Genomic DNA, 18,286 nt, shown 5'->3' on the forward strand with positions numbered 1-18,286 from the left:
ACTGATAGGTGAAGAAAGGAAAAATATTCAAGCAGAACACAGAGGACCAGGGTTGTTCATGATTTCACTTAACACCAAACAAATTCAGAATTTAATCTTTCAAATATAATACTAATTTTGGAATCATGTTGCTGCTAATTGTCAAATCTGACTATAGAAGTTATATTAAAAACTGGAGAAAGTTTGATAAATTATTTTTATATACAATTATGGAAGATTCAGAAATGAATTAGTTATAACTAGTCATAAAAATTAATTGAAAAACTATTATACTTACAATAAAATAAAAGCTTGCTATAGCTTAATATTTTCCCATTGCTGTTTTTTCATAGAAATCTTTTTTAGATTACTATAAATCAAAAGCTGCACACAGGTGGTACAAAGATCATAGATACTAAATTAGAATTTCTTATGTGGAAAGGAGAAAAATTTATACTCCCCTAAAGGTATTAATTAATGAGATTTTGAAAGGTATGTGAAAAATGGCCATATGCAGAGAATTAACAAAACATTGGATATGCTTTTAACAGTCTAGTTAGCACCACTTTGAGATATGAATCCCTCTAGTAAAAAATAAAATATAGTTAAGGCTTACAATGGTAATCTGATAAGCAGTCAAGAAAAATATACCCTCTTGTTTTTCTTTCTAAATTGTGTACATATAAACTCCCATCTTTATATATGAGAATAAAGAGCTGGTGTGCAGCAAGTTCAATAAGCTTGACTTTCTTTGGCTCCATTTATCTTTATCGCCAGTGCTATACTGCCAGTTGGAGAGAAGGCTGATCTTACACACTGCACATGTAAACCTTAGGAAGTTGTGGAAAATGAATCACCAATAAAGCATTAAGGCTCCCTGAGGGCACTGTAACATCCTCCCTTCACAATGAGGTTTAACATCTACTCTAAACTGAGCTCAAAATCCAGAACACATCTGAGTGTGAAAAAAATAACGTGGGACACAGGAGAGAGGACTTCCATTGACCAGACAGCTTGGTTGCTCTAGCTGACCAGATGGGAGAAAAGGCAGGCAGCATGGGGGCCTGGTGAAACATAATCGATTATGTTTTTCCACATGGCTCCTTCAGTTCTTTAACCAATATCGATGTTTCTGCTTCTGATGGTTTAGAGCTAGATAGTCCCCCAAGGCCACAAGCTGAAGGTTCAGTTGCTAGCCTGTATGCTATGGGAGGATGTAGACTCTTCACAGGCAGGGTCCTGTGGATGGAAGTTAGGCTGTTAAGGCCCCTGCCTTACAGGAGACACTCAGCCCAGCTCCCGCTTCATTTTTGCTTCTCAGCCAGCAAGAGGTGAGCAACCCTGCTTTGCTATGGCCTCCACACTGTGATGTTCAACCTTACCATAACCCAAACACAACCATCAAGTGACCAGGGACTGAGCCTTCTGAAACCAGGAGCCAGAATAAACCTTTTATCTAAATTTGATTTTTCTTAGGTATCTAGTCACCGAGTGGGAAAGCTAACCCACTGCATCAGAGAGATGAGTCTTGTATCCAATATGAGATGCATCTTCTGGAGTTATGCCCAGCTCAACTTAGACACTTTATTTTCTTTTCTTACTTTTGAGATAGGATCTTTCTGTTTTCCAGGGTGACCCTGAACTCACTATATGCCCAGGCTGACCTTGAATTCATAGATATCCTCCTGTTTAAGCCTCCCATGTGCCAGGATCATAGGCAAATTTAATTTTTCCTAGTTCAGATAATTTTAATTTTGGACCAAGTAACTGCCTAGGAAAGTGCAAGGACCAGGTTTGGATCCCTGGGGCACCACATGCCATACCAGCCCCAACCCCAGGCACGCTGAACTGGCCACTGAGACTGGGTGTGGTGGTGCATGCCTATAATCCCAGCACTGAACTGTGAGCGTGAGACCATGTACCAAATACATAAAACAAAGTAATAATAGTCATTCTAATTTCATATCTCATACAGAGAATTTTCTAAATATATACAGGGTCAAGTTTCATTCATTCCCATTCTGACAGTGGTTAACTTTTGCATAATTTTTGTTACACCATACCCATACCCCTAAATTCAGTGGAAGCCATATTAATTTTACATCAAAGTACCACTGCAAGTAGAAACAATATGAAATATTTCCAAATTGTGCCTAAAATGTGGAACTTTTTAAAAAAAGTGGAGTAATTATTAATGAATATGTTGGAATAGTATTGAATTTTAGTAAGAAATGATTTGGTGTTAAAACAAATCTGGCATAATTTTATTCTATTTAAAAAATCTAATATTCTTCAAATTATAATTATAGAGACCATACTTTTATTTGAAAAGTGATATATTTTTTATTTGAAAGTGAAAAAAATAAAACAAAATTTCAAAACAAGGTAAGAGGCTAACAATGCTTAACACATCATGTACTGTTATCTTTACATTACTATGAGTACAAGACATTGGAATTTAATTGTCCAAACAGGCTGGCCAAATAGCTCAGCAGATTAAAGCACCTGCAAGCAGGCACAGGGGCCAGGGGTTCAATCCCCAGGCCTGCTATGCTGGGCCCGCCTCCGGGGCATGCTGAGATGGCAATTGAGACTGGGTGGGGTGGCGCATGTCTGTAATCCCAGCTCTTGGGAGGCTGTAAACAGGCAGATCACCATGAGTCCAATCTGGCAGTGAGACCCTGAACACCCTGTAGACCCTTCCCTAAAATACAAAAAAAGTCCAAACAAATCTTTCTTTTCAATAAACTAATTTCATTGAGAAATTAGTCTATCTATCTATCTATCTATCTATCTATCTATCTATCTATCTATCTATCTGACATAGCTTTTCCCTTCCTTCTTTTCTCCATTCCATCCCAATTTCTCTTTCCTTTTAAAGTTTCTTCCCATTTTACAACATCTACTGTACATTTTGTATCTTATTTACTTTCAACTTCTCTCATTAGGGAGACAATATATTTACAAACGTGCTTAGGGTTTATTTCTCTTTTGAGTACTATCTCAAGTTGCATTCATTTACCTATAAGGGTCTGCAGTTTATCCTTCTTTATGGCTAAGTAGTATTCCATTGTATAGAAAGACCACATCTTTTTATCCATTCCTTGGTTGATGGGCATTTGGGTGGTTTCCAAAATCTAGCTATCACACATTGTGTTGCTATAAACAGGAGTGAACATATATCACTGTGGTACGATGTTTTTAATTCTTCTGGGAAGATACCCAGAAGGAGAACAGCTGGGTCAAATAGGAACTCCAATTCTAGTTTTTTGGAGGAATTTCAACACTGATTTCCACAGTGGCTGCACAGGTCACACTCCCAACAAGAGTGGAGAAAGTGTCTTTCTCCCCACAGTCCCTCTAGTATTTGCTATTGGTTAAAAAAATAATTATTTATTTATTTGATACAGGGTCTCTACACAGCTCAAACTCATAGTGATTGCAGCAGCGAGTGATCAAAAATCCCTTAAAACAGGAATAGCAAATTAACAATAGTTGTGATATTACCTATTTTCATTATCAAATTTGTGGCTCCTATTAACAGATATAGTATTTTAAGACTGGACAGATAATTGAATATAGTAGTCATTCCCTCTTGGGTGAGATGGAATCTCAGTGTTGTTTTAATTTCTCTTGTGTGTTTTTTTGAAAAAAAAATGTATTTAGTACAGAGTCTGCAGGGTCTCACTGCACAGATCAGACTTGTAGAGATCCTTCCTGTTTTTCAGCCTCCCAAGTGCTTGGATTACAGGCACGCGCCACCACGCCCAGTCTTATTCAATGTCTCAGCGTGCCTGGGGGTGGAGCAAGCACAGCAGGCCTGGGACAGAGCCTCTGGCCCCTGCGTCTGCCTAAGCAAGATGTAAGGCCGGCCCCTAATTTACATCTCTTGAATGACCAGTGATGTTGAACATTTTCTCATGTATTTATTTGCTGTTTGTATTTGTTCATCTGAGATGTGTGTATTCATCTCAGAGGCCCATTTGTGGACTGGGTCTTTAAAATTGGTAGGTCTGATTTTTCTTTAGTTCTTTATGTGTAATATATATAGTAAGTCTTCATCTGAGGAACAGATGGCAAACATTTTTTCCCACACTGTGGGTTGTCCCTTCACTCTGTTGGTGGTTTCACTTGCTGTGCAAAATAATTTTAATAAGATGAGATACCAGTTGTTGATTCTTTGTGATAGTTCCTATGCAATCATGGTTTCATTCATAAAGTCTTTGTCTACACCAATGTTTTCAATAATTTTACCTATTCTATCATCTAGCAGATTTAATGTTTCTATTTTAGTATTTATATCTTTGATCCATTTTGAATTTAGTTTAGTGCATGGTGAAAGATACGGGTCCAATTTTAATCTTTGGTACGTGCAAAGCTGGTTTTTCCAGAATCAATGATTAAAGAGGCTATCTTTCTTCTAGTGAATATTTGGTAACTTTGTCAAAGATAAGGTAGTTGAGTATATCTGGAGTTGTTCCTGCATCTTTTATCTGTTCCACTGATCTTTGGGTCTTTTTTGTTTTTTCTAGTACTACATGAGGCTTTTGTTTTTGTTTTAATTATGGTAGCTTTATAGTATAATTTCAAGTCAGAGATTGTGATGCCTACCTTTTCTTTGTTGTCCAGAATTGCCTTTGCTAGTCTAGGTCATTTCTGGTTCCAAATGAATTTTAGAATAGTTTTCTCTAATTCTGTGAGAAATTAGAGAATTGATCAGTATGGAATTAAATCTGTACAATAGTTTTGTGCATATGCCCATGGTTTTTTCTACACCAAAGCAAGGGGATATCTTTCCATTTTCTGATATTCTCAATTTTCTTTTTCTGAGTACCGCAGTTTTCAATTCTTCATTAGATTGATTCTCAGGAATTTCATTTTTTATGCTATTGTGAAAGGTTTTTTTCCCTAATTTTCATATACAGAAATGCTACTGATTTTTGAGTGTTGACTTCATACCTAGCTATGCTACTGAATTGGATTATTAAATCTAGCAGTTTTCTAGTAGAGTTTATGAGGTAGAGCATTATGTCATCTGGAAAGAATGATAACATAACTCTTTCTTTCCTATCTTTATTCCATTCATTTCTTTCTAATTGCTCTGGCTAAAATTTCCAGGACTATGTTGAATCAGAGTGAACATCCTTGTCTTGTTCCAGATTTTGAGGGTGAAAGTATTCAGGTTTTGTCCATTCAGTATAATGTTGGCTGTTGGTTTGTCATAGACAGCTATTATCAGATTGTGGTAAAGACCATCTATTCCAATTTTCTGTGGGATTTTTAAAAATCATGAATGGGTGTGAAAAGTAATATATTTAAAAAAAATCTTTGATTCAGCAAAAATTTCACTAACAGATTCTAATAATATCTATAGTTATTTTGTATTTACTATTGCCAGAAAGCTTTTGAATTGTGGAATGCTTTTGCAATAATAAACAATATTAGAATATTTATTTGTTGCCTGGTAACAATGATGAGAAAATAATTTCACACATAGTAATAGGGGATAGCCTCCAGCCTTCAAGCCATATATAAATTCATATGTCAGATGCTTGCATATTATATTTATATCACATTTTGTTCAAAGAGGAAAATATGAAATTTGAAAAAATAGGTAGAAAGAATATTATTCAAAAGGGTTTTTTTTTTTTTAAAAAAAAACTTTAACCATAAAATCTTGTTTAAAAGTTCTTTCCATTCATATGAGCTCAAATTACCATATAGGTCATGATGTAAAAGTAATGAAATACTCTACAAAAACATTCAACACAATTTTAAAATTTAACAAGGAAGTTCAGTCAGGCTTTCTCAGAGAGACTGTAAGGATGGGTGAAATCCTGAAGGAAGCCTGGAAAAAAAAAAGACAGAGTCATTACTGAAAAGACAACACTTAAGTTTCACATTTAGACTAGAGAACTTAAGTTTAAGGCATCAGGCTAATTTTATAGAAATGTAATGTTTTCCAACTCATGCTTACAGGAGTAATGATGACTATAAATTAAAATTTCTCTCTCTCTCTCTCTCTCTCTCTCTCTCTCTCTCTCACACACACACACACACACACACACGCATGCACACACGCACACAAACTCTGAAATGCTTTGGAAACAAGAGCTCCTGCAGTCACCTAGTGGAGCATCACTTGTGTTTCCTCCTGCTGAGGTGCAAAGTGACACACTGGCAGCTGAGGCACAGCACTCGCCAACCCAGCGGAAGCGCTCTTGTGCCCAACAAGGTAATGACACAGCATAAAGAAGCCATCTACTCTCGCAGGTCACTGGCCAGTCCAACTGCGGGCCAGCAGCACTGTCCACGTCTACCACCGCGGTAAGAGAGCACTCAGGTCCCAGACCACGTCTGCTCTCCCCTGCATTCCTTCCCACACCCCTCTGCTTTGTTTCTCTGTCTCAGATGTCTACTTCAGCGCAGCGTTTCCTACTTCTTACCCTTTCTTAAGAACTGTCAGCACTACTGCAATCTGAGCCTGGAGGACAGCCTGTAAATTCCTAGCTTACCTGAGCCACGGGCTTTCCTGCACCTCCTGCCTCAGGGCCTGTGCTCAGGCCTGGGCTTGCTCCCTCAGCCCTGTCAGCTGGGCTGGTGCCCTGTCAGACTTTGGTCTTTGGTTAAACCCTCCTCCCCTGGGGAGGCCTTTCCTACTTATCTCAGATAAGTTACACAAACTGCTTGCTCCATTTCCAGCCCTTTTTTCTCTCTCAACAGTTTACAGTTTATAGTTACTTTCTTTGCTGTATGCTTTTCTATAGTCACACTGGAATATATACCCCCTAAGGGCAGAGAGCTTTGCTTTTCTTGTTCAAGTTGTGTCCCCAATACTGGCACATAGCAAAAACCCAGTACACTGTTTTTCCACCAGCTGCATCCTAATCCAGCTGTAACTTCCTTATTCTTATCTAATCCAGGGAAAAGTGAACTCATCCTGTTCAAGTCAACAAGGACTGACTATGAACAAGGTGCCAACCACAAGGTGGCACTACTGCAGATATTTTTTTTTACTGAGTGTTTATTATGTGCTGGGCACTGTTACCAGTGCTGTACATATATTATGTCACTGTTTTGCCACAATTATGTGAATATGCAACCCCCCCCCCCCGTGTGACAGGTAAGAGAGACACAGGAAGATTAATAATATGCCCACCACAAACAGTAAGTGAAAGAGCCAGGACTTTACACTCCAATGAGTAAAACAGTTTTTATTCTACCATTTGAAAAAATATTCTACTATTTGGTAGAAAGCATATTATTCAAAAGTTTTTTTTTTAAAAAAGCTTTAACCAAAAAAAAAAAAAAAGCTTTAACCATAAAATCTTGTTTAAAAAGTTCCTTCCATTCATATGAACTCAAATTACCACACAAGTCATGATGTAAAAGTAGTGAAATACTTACTCTACAAAAACATTCAATACAATTTTAAAGTTTAACAAGGAAGTTCAGTCAGTCAGAGGGGAAGATAAAGCAAGATAGAAATTCAAAGAAAAGGAATCAACAGCTTAACCAGAAATATTTGTTGGCAGACAGAAGTTGTGTTCACTGATCCTGTCAACTAGAGTAAGAAACACCTGCAGAAATTGGATCGGCATATTTCTCGCTGTGGCTGAGGGGGTTTACTGAAGACAGAAGACCCAGCCTGGGTGTAAGTGACAGCAACCAACAGGGTTGTATCCTGGGTGGAATAAAAGGGAGATGAGGAAGGACGGCTCTTGTTTCTTTGGTGCAGTTTCAGGGTTCACTCTCACCTTGAACATCCCCTGTTGGCTTACAGCATAAAACCTTCAGCCTCCTGATATGGATTTGCATGGGATGCTACAGTGAACTCCAGGCCTTTGGCTGGATCCTTTGAATCTCCAGCATGTACGAAAACCTACTGGGGCTCCACCATAGGTGACTATGGGTAGCCATTGTGAGTTGTCTTGTAAATTCTTACATATTTATATATCTTACATTAAATCTGTTTCTCTAACAGTGAAGTTGAGCATTGAAAACCAAAGTTAGGGTTTTGACAAATGAATACCAGGAATCAGTACAAGAGGCCATTATCAGAAAGAAAATAAACCTGCGGTGAAGAGATAGTAAGTAAGCACCGGAAACCCCATTGGTACAGTTGTTATACTTTGTCCCATACTACAGCCCAAACTGCAAGTGTGCTTTGCTGTCTCACTAAGGAATTTATTCAGGACAGAAAAGGAATAGGAATGCAATCCAGGTTTCAAAGCTACTGTGATAGTTATTGCAGAACTCTTTGCTTTGCTATTGTTTCCTCCTTTTCCTGTAATCTGTTTCTGGAGACTGTGCCCTGAGAAACTGGGTTTTCAGTTCTCTGATGGTGGGTAACACCATCATCTACTTTCATCAGGGGAGTTATGAAAGCAAACTCTGAAAAAGTCACTGGCCAAGGAAGTCACAGGAGACCAGCAAGAGATCAGGCACTCTACCAGGTATGACAACAGTGTAGTGACAAAACGCTGCCCTTAATCTCAGGGTGCTTCTAGTCTAACGTAAGACAGGATAGATGGCAAGATTCTGATGCTAGAGTAAATATGGTAGAAGAAATACAAAGGGATATAGGCTTCAAATTCTGCAAAACAAAAGTGTTTAAAAATTAACTCCAATAGTTACTGAATTACAATGACATTTTCCAAAAGTGTTTATGTGCAACCTTTTAAGGCAGAGAGCAGTAAATTTCAGAGTACAAGGCTTTACAGAATGACAGCTGCAAATGGTTATTTACTCACAGCAGCAGAATCTCATCTAAAACATTAACACAGTACCATGGGTCCCGCAGTGAGTAATCCAATGCAGAGTTGGTTTTTTATGTTCTTCGCCTGTGGCTTTCCATAATGAATGTCCTTGAACTGGAGAAACTTAAATTACCTTTCTCCTTGACTAAGAAGGAATAACTTTCAACTTCCCTTACACATCCCCCACCACTCTCCCCTTTTAGTATGTTTACCTAAAATCCGAATAAAAGGTATACACACGCGCAAGCACACACACACACACACACACACACACACACACTAAAGCTGTATTACGGGGCTGATTCAAAGTGTGTCCATCATCCTCCATTCTTTATCATTTCAAAGGGCAAATAACCTTTTTAAGCTTTCATTTATTCAGTCTTGAGAGCCTGACACAGGTTCATTTTACAAATCCTGGCAATGGCAAAGAGTGTTGCTACAAAATCATAAAGACATATTAGCTTCCTCTCCTTTAGTTACAAACTATAATGAAAAAGATGTTGATAATCATGGAAATGCAGAGTTTTAAACAGTGCATGTAATGCATGTAATGGAGTGAAGGACAGCTCAGACACAGTACTGCTGCTGCTCCTCACAGCGCTCCTCTTGCTGCCCAGTTATCACAGTGCTCTTACCAACCATGCAGTACAAGGCTCAACTCTTTGCCTATGTGGTGCTAATGGCGATCCCCCTCTCCTAAGATAAAACATTTACTGGATATAATGATTCTCTTAGTACATAAACTGTGCCCGGCAATTCAAGGCCCTTTGCAAAGCTACACTACACTGGTAGCTACTATAGGACTCATTATTTTCAAAGTGCTTCTTAGTGTCTTGAAACATCCTAATAGTCTAAAAGCATTACTGTAGCTTATAAAATAGATGATATGTGAACCACCTCTTGCCTGCTCCATGCAGAGTTGCTAACTACCTCTTCCTATTTTCAACACTGTTTCCTGGCTCACTTGTTCAGTGAGCCCCTCCTCCAGTGTTTTGTGGGACACCACAACCTACTTCTATGCAGTAGCTGACCACCACACTGCAAAGCACATGCTCAGCCCTCTGCTATTCTCTACGCACTCCACAATTTTTCTCACCCACACCTGGGGCTTTATGAGAAGTGCTTATTTAGCTCCCACATAACAGGACCCAGAAAGATCACTCCAAAATCTAGCTTGTCTTGTGTGTTGTTTTCTTCATGAGTGTCAACATTGTTTTAAATTTTTTTTGTCTTGTTTAGGTCTTTTCCTTTTTTCTTTCCCTCCTGTCTTCCTCTATTCCTCTCTAGGTTTTTATTTTTATTTATTTATTTTTTTCTCACCGGGTTTTTAAAACTTGGGTAATCTTCATTTGTCCTTTAGCCTTGCTTCTAAACTGTTTCTCTTCCCTTTTTCTCTACTTTTTATTCTTGTCTCATTAAAATGTTCTCCTCTGAAGGTAAACCACGGTACTGAGGGGCTATTTACTATATATAATTTTCAGATTTGTTTTAGATTTTGTTATATAACTCTAAATCTTGTACCCATGGTTTAAAGTGGCAAATTAATACTTACCACTTTGTGTCATTTTCTAAGCTATACTTGATACTATTGATATCACTGATTGTATTATTGTACCAAGGGGACATCATTGTGATCAATTGCTCTTCCTTGTATCCCAATACTGAGGTTGTCTGAGGGTCTTAAACAATACCACAGTCCAGCACCAATGAACTGGGTGGTAAGCCAAGTAGGCAGCAACTTTTCATGTCTAATAATATGAAGAAGCAGGATCTTAACACAGACTCAAAAGCCAAAATCCACCTATGTCTGGAAGGAATTTCTGAGAAGTAGTAATTTCCTATGGAGGTCTTGATACCAACAACAAAAGCTAGCTATCTACCCTGAGAAATTTACAAGCACCCACAGGAAAGAACAATTTTTTAAAAATAGAAAATGAAAATATATGGAAACATACTGCAGCAAACTCATGAGGAAATGAGGTAGAAGAAATTAAAAGCCACCCAGCTGGACATTCTGAAATGGAAGGAGCAGAAGTAACAACACAGATAAACGAGGCTCTAAAAAAATCAAATCAGAAATAGTTTCACAGGTAACTAAAGAGATGATGACCATAATGAAGGACATGGTTTTATGGAATTCTGAGTAGATAAAAAATTTTAAAAATACAGGAGCTTAAGAAAGTGATAGAAACCATGAATGCCCAACAGAGGAAAGAAATGGACTCCATGAGAAAAATTTTAACAGATATCCAAGAGATGAAAAATTCTATTGAAAGTATATGCAACAAAATCAACCAATGCAAGGACAGAATATCAGATTTAGAAGACAGACTACCAGATCTAGAAGACAGTGGTCATCAAATGAAAGAATTCTTAAAAATAGCAAAGGGATAAAAAAAAAATCAATCCAAGAGCTGCTAGATAATAATAAAGAAGACTATCATAAGATTAGTCAGAGTCTATAAGAACATCAGAATGTAGCACAAAGGAGAAAAGAAAAAAACCTGTTCATAGAAGTAATGGCAGAAAACAGAGAAAGAATTTGACATACACTTAAGTGAGGCATACAAAACTCTTTATCCATGATTATCAATGTTCAGAAAAAGCTACACCAAGTCATATAAGATTAAGATTACAGAAATTCAACATAAAAATAGAATATTAAAAGCTGATAAAGAAAAGAAGCAAACCAGTTATAAAAGAAAGCCCATTACAATCACAGTAGACTTTTCCACCCAAACCCTTAAGTCAAGGAGAGCTTGCAGTGAAGTATTTCCAACCCTAAAGGAAAACAAATTCTAACCCACATTGCTGCACCCCAAGAAGGTAGCTTTCAAAATTTATAGAGAAATAAGATACTTCAATGACAAAGAGCACCTAAAGAAATTCATGAACATGAAAATAGAACTCCAAAAAGTTTTGAACAATATTCTAGAAAAAGACAATGAAAATAAAAATTCTATTAATCCCAGTAGATTGAATCCATCAGGCAAGGCAAGCAATTAAATAGAAGGAAAAAAGGGAACCAACAACAGGAAGATAATATAACAAGGATAAGTCAATAAGTAACAGTTGTAACCATAAATTCACCATTCAAAAACAAAGAATGGAAAAAAAACCCCAGAAATAAAGAATGACAGAATGAATCAAAAAACAACATTCAACAATATACTGCATATAAGCAACACAGTAAATTTAGGAAAGAAATTATCCTATGCATATTCTCAGATCATAGTGCAATAAAATTAAAAATCAAAGAAATCACAAAAACTTCATAAACACAGAGGAATTAAATAACATTCTCCAGAACAAATAATAGGTCACAGAAGAAATTAGGAAGTTTCTACTATTAAATGATAATAATACAGCACACCAGAACTTATGGAATACAGTGAAAGCAATGGTACTAGGGAACTTTTAGTGGTTAATTCTCACATCAAGTGAGCTCAAATTAAAAAACTTAATGTTGAACCTAAAGCTTCTAAAAAAAGAAGAGCAAGTCAAGCCTAAAGCCTGTAGAAGCAAGGAAATTATTAAGAGCAGAAATACAAAGAATGAATTGAAGAGTTTGTTCTTTGAAAGAATAAAATTGGTAAATCCCTAGCCAATCTTATCAAAAAAGGAAAGACTCAAATTTATGCAATGAGGAAAAAAAAGGGTGACATCACTGCCGATATTGTAGAAATTCAGATCTTTACTTTCAGCTTTGAAAATCCTTACTCTCCTAGGATGGAAAACATAGAAGAAAAGGGAAAATTCCTAGATATGTATAAATTATGAAAGTTGAATTAATAAGATATAAAAATTTTGAATTAATCCAGTATCAGTCAGTGCAACTCAAAATGTAATTAAAATTTTGCAACAATGAAAAGCCCAGGTCCTGATGGATTCATGGCTGAATTCTACAAGAAATTCAAAGATTTAATACTCTTTTAATACTTTAATGATATTTGAAGGGAAACTATACTCCCTAATTCATTTCTAGATGCAAGTATTACCCTGACACCACAACCAGAGACTCAATCCAAACAGAGAACTACAGGCAAAATCACCTTAATGAACACAGATGCAAAAAGCCTCCACAAGATACTAGCAAAAAGAATGTAGCAAATCATCAAAAAGATTATACACCATGATCAAGTGGGATTCATCCCAGGAATGCAAGGATGTTTACCATATACAAATAACCAAATGTAATTCATCATATCAATAGAGCCAAAAACAAAAGTCACATGATGATCTCAATAGATGCAGAAAAAGCTCTTGACAAAGTACAATAGTCATTCATGGGGGCTGGTGAGATGGCTCAGTGGTCTAAAGCACCTACTTAGAACAAGCTTAGCAAAGCACAGGGACCATGGTTCAATACCTCAGCACCACATGCCAGCCAGCCCCGCCCCCTGGTGGGCTCAGCTGGCCACATAGACATACATAAATAAAAATAAAAATAAAAATAAAATAGTCATTCATGATAAAAACTGTACAGCAACTATTTGGAAGATAAATCATGTGCAATATAACAACCATTGTTAATTCCTATCATCTTGGTTTTTGAAATTCTGTATTATTTCTAATGTTTGATTGATTATACTTTATTCTCTTTAAAATAAAAAAAAATGGGGCTGGCCAGATAACTCAGTGGTCTAAAGTACCTGCTTAAGCAAGCTTAGGCAACCACAGGGACTGTGATTCAATCCCTGGCACCACATGCTGCACAGGCACCACCCCCAGGGCAGGCTAAGCCAGTCACAAAAATAAAAATAAATAAATAAATAAAAAATAAAAACACATACAGAAAATCAGAATACATGGACTTTATCTCAAGCTCATGAAAGCCATCTATGACAAACCAACAGCCAACATCATACTACATGATCAAAACCTGAAAGCTATCGTTCTAAAAATCAGGAACAAGACAAGGGCACCCCTATCACTTCTCCTACTCAATATAGTTCTGGGAATATTAGCCACAGCAATTAGACAAAACAAAGAAATAACTACAAAAAAAGAAAAGGAAGAAATTAAGCCTGGCAAGCACAAGGTCCTGAGTTCAATCCCTGGTACTGCACACAAAAAAGGAAGTTTAGTTATTATTTATAGGTGACATGACACTCTCCCCAAAAGACCCCCAAAACTCCAAGATTTAATAACCAAATTTCAATAGTGTAGCATGGTACAAAGTCAACACTCAAAGTCAATAGCACCCATCTACACAAATAAGAAACACAATGAGAGAGAAATTAGCAAAACAACACCTTTTGCAATAGCATTAAGCAAAATGAAATACTTGGGAATTAATCTAACAAAGGAAGTAAAAGACCTTTATGTAGAAAACTACTGTACTCTGAAAAAAGATCAAAGTGGATAACAGAAAATGCAAAGATATCCCTTGTTCTTGGAAAGGCAGAACCCCTATAGTGAAAATGGCCACATTTCCAAAACTGGTTTTTTTTTTTTTTTTTTTTTTTTTTGTATTTTAGGGAAGGATCTACAGGGTATTTATGGTCTCACTACTAGATCAGACTTGTAATGATCTGTCTGTTTACAGCTTCCCAAGAGCTGGGATTACAGGCGTGTGCTACCACGCCCAGTCTCAATTGCTGTCTCAGCAAGCCCTGGGGGTGGGGCCGGCATGGCAGGCCCAGGGATTGAAGCCCTGGCCCCTGCGCCTGCTTGCAGGTGCTTTAATCTGTTGAGCTATTTGGCCGGCCCCTATTTCCAAAACTATTACGCAGACTTAATGCAGTCCTGATAAGAATGCCAACAGCATACCTCACAGAACTATTAAAAAAAAAATTCCTAAAATTCATTTGGAACCAGATGAGACTTGAGTAAAAAAAAGCTATTTCAGAGCAACAAAGGCCTTTCAAAGCAACAAGGGGTATCACAATCTTTGACTTGACATTATGCTGTAAATGTCATGATAAAAATATGACATATGAGGGCCAGCCTCATAGCTCAGTGGCCTTAAGCACCTGCTTAAGCAGTGCACAATGGCCGGGGTTCAATCCCCAGCATGCTGTGCCAGGCCCACTTGGGGGATGCACTGAGAAGGCAATTGAGACTGGGTGTGGTGGCATACACCTGTAATCCCAGCACTTGGGAAGCTGAAAACAGGAGAATCATACGAGTCTGATCTAAATAGTGAGACCCTGTAGACCATGTCCCAAATATAGAAAAAAAAAATAACATGATCTATCATGATAAAAACACCATGGTACTGGCAAAACCCAAAATAGAACCAAATAAAACAAATAAGCAAACCCATCCTGAAGATGAATGGAACAAAATAGAAGATATAAACACACTCTAAACACTCTCAGCTACTTTATCTTTGACAAATGGCCAAATGTTTTGAAAGAAAGATAGTCTGCTTAATAAATGGTGCCAGAAAAACTGGGGTTCCACATGCCACAGATTAAACCTGCATCCGTATTTCTCACCATGCACTAAACTAAAATCGACATAGATCACAGATCTAAATATTAAAATAGAAACACTAAATATGCTGGAAGATAGAACAGGTAGAACTCTTGGAGACACTGATAGAGCCAAAGACTTCATGAACAAAATCTGATAGCACATAAAATATTACAACTGGAATCTCATTCTAGTAAAAAGCTTTTGTACAGCAAAAGAAATCACCAACAGAATGATGAGAGCCTACAAAGTGGAAAAAAAATGCCTGCTGCTCTTCAAAGTACTAATATCCAGAATATATAAAGAACTTAAAAAAAGTCTGACCCTTCCCCCAAATTAAAAGCCCTATCCAAAAACGGGCATCTGAAAGGAACAGACATTTTCAGATAAAAAGAACAAACAGCAAATGTAACAAAAAATTTTCAACATCACTTGTCATTTGAGAAATGCAAATTAAACAACGTTGAGATTTCATCTTAGTCCAGAAAGAATAGCCATCATTAAGAAATCAACCAATGGGCCGGGGAGATGGCTCAGTAGAATAAGTGCTTGCCTGGCAAGTGCAAGGGCCTGAGTTCAATCCCTGGTTCTGCAAAAAACAAAAACAAACAAACAAACAAACAAAAAAAGAAATCGACCAAAAACAAGTGCTCATGAGGCTGTAGGAAAAAAAGAAACCTTCTCCACTGTTGGTGGGATTGTAAACTGATGCAACCAATATGGAAAAGAGTATGGAGATTCTTTAAAAAACTGAAATTAGAGGTTTCATTTGATCCAGCAATTCCCTTTTTTAATACTTTCCTGAAAGAATTAATAGCATCCTTACCACAGCAATATATGCACACCCATGTTTGTAGCAGCCAACTTTGTAAAAGCAAAATCTTGGAAGTAGCCTCAATGTCCATCAGTGGATGAATGGATGAAGGCAATGCCATTTTTTTATATATAATGGAGTACATATTGCCTAAAGAAGGATAAACTTGAGATATTTTTAGATAAACGGTTGTAACTTGATTGTGTTTTTGAGTGAAATAAATTGGACACACGTCTAAATAACACACTATTTCTCTTTGTGACAAGCCAGAAGTGTAAATAAGAACCAAAGTGAATGATAGACATTGGGAAGTAGGAAGAAAATATTCAAACAATGGCTTGTTACTTTTTCCTCTTATTGCTGACACAAAAGTACCCAGTGCGCAAAATTAAAGAGCGAAAGGTTTATTTATCTCACTTTTTGTAGAGGTTTTAGTCCTCATTTGGCTGGCTCCAACACAGACTAAAAGACGACAGAGGGCAGTAGTTCATGGCAATGAAAAAGAGCAAAAGCAACATGAGAAAAACAGAGGAGGATCAAGCGACCAAGCCCCTTTCCCTCCTTTATATTACATGTAGGCTACCTGCCCCAGGTGGGTGTAGCACTCAGACCCACCAACATTGGATAATGAATCAGTCAGAAACCCTATAATCATGCTCCCATGACTGCAGGAGACTTTCAGGGAGCCATCTGGACACAGGCCATAACATTCCAGCCCTGGCCCACCAAAGAGTCATGCATATCACCTTTATGAAAAAGGCATTTCAGTCTATCTCTAAAAGTTTCCAAAATGCTAACAGTTTCATCATTGATAAAAAGTCCAAGTCCCAAGATGTAGGGCACTCTTAGCTGTGAGCCACTGCCAAATGAAAAGAAAGTTAAACACTTCCAACATCCAGTGGCACAAGGTAGACTTTTCCATTTCAAAAGTACAAAAGGAAGACACAAAGGATTAGGAACAAAGAAAGTCCAAAATCCATTCTGGAACATGGTGCTCCGCAGCGTTTTCCTCAAAGCACTCATCTACCTCTGCAGCTTTGTAGCTGCAAAGCATGGAGACTTGCGGTTTCTTGTGATGCCCTCGGACCAGCTCTTCTATTCTCTTTTGCTTCTTAGTAATCCAGATCTCCTCATCTCTGTCACTGCCATACACAGCTTTACTGCAGCTTCTTTTTTGGCCCAATTCACAGCATTTTAAATTATCCTGCTGTGTTCTTTACTCTTGATTTACAACATAAATCTAGCTAAAATCCCTAACAATTACCATGCCACCATCTCAATAGTCAACTGCTTTGAAACTTTTTCTGCCAGATTAATTAGTCCACTGTCCTTAATGTTAGTCTCAGGCCAAATTTCTGGACATGAGTAAATTGTAGACAAACTTTTGCCAAGGCATAACATACATCATCTGGAGTGCAACAGCCAATGCAACCCTTCTTTCCATCACAACCCTCCTAAGCCTGGTCTGTATCAGCAGGATTTCTATCAGTGTTCTGGTCTCCTGAGCTCTGATCAGAATCTCCCACACAGAACATCCTAAGGCATGCCAGTGCTACTTTTTCAGGCAACATCTCCAAACCTTTCCAAACTCTTCCCACAAGCTATTCCCAAAGGCTCTTGAGTCATATTGTCAGGTACAGTCATAGCAATGACCCTTCTCCTGGTACCAAATTCTGTCTTGGCTATTTTTCTCTCATTGCTAAGAAAAAAAATGTACCCAATGCCCAAAATTAAAGAGGGAAAGGTTTATTTAGCTCACAGTTTGTAGAAGTTTCAGTCCATACTTGATTGGCTCCAATGCCAAGTAGCACATGGAAGAGGGTAACAGCTCATAGTAGTGAAAAACAGCAAAACAACAAAAGCAAAAGGGAGGAGCAAGAGACCAAGCCTCTATCACTCCCTTATATTGTATGCAGGGTACCTGCCCCAGGGCAAGTGTAGCACTCACATCCATAATCCCAGAACTGGACTATAAATCAATCACAGACTCTAGAAGCATGCACTATGACTGCATGAGGCTTTGGGGGGTGGATATCTAGACATAAACCATAATAAATTTGAAGGGGAACCAGGAAAACAGAAGGAAGATAGGAAGGAAGAAAAAAGGAAAAAAGATAGAAGAGAAAAAAATGGAAACAAAACTTGTGTAAACAAAAAAGAGAGAGAGCCTAAGGAAGGTGAAGGGAAGGGGAAAAAGATAAGAATCAAGATATGTTACATAAAAGTACTAATCCCTATGATGAATATGATCCTTATGTATATTGAAAGTATATAAATAGAATTAATTTAAAAATAGACCTAGGCTTCCCTGGCA

At 37.6% G+C, this 18,286-nt stretch overlaps 1 protein-coding gene across 2 annotated transcripts in view; it reads right to left on the reverse strand.

Annotated features, from left to right (window-relative positions):
* Positions 1-5,678: 5,678 nt before the first annotated feature.
* Positions 5,679-18,286, reverse strand: part of LOC111814224 — a 69,821-nt gene continuing 57,213 nt past the window's right edge. For both annotated transcript variants that reach the window (XR_002819265.1, XM_023707122.1), the window contains exon 3: positions 5,679-5,827. Coding sequence is in view for 1 of the 2 variants with exons in the window: in XM_023707122.1 (XP_023562890.1) it covers positions 5,774-5,827 (54 nt within the window). In the remaining variant the exon portion in view is untranslated. The remainder of the gene's footprint in view (positions 5,828-18,286) is intronic.

Source organism: Octodon degus, unplaced genomic scaffold (genome assembly GCF_000260255.1).
Source record: "Octodon degus isolate 3935 unplaced genomic scaffold, OctDeg1.0 scaffold00281, whole genome shotgun sequence".
Classification (NCBI taxonomy): Eukaryota; Metazoa; Chordata; class Mammalia; order Rodentia; family Octodontidae; genus Octodon; species Octodon degus.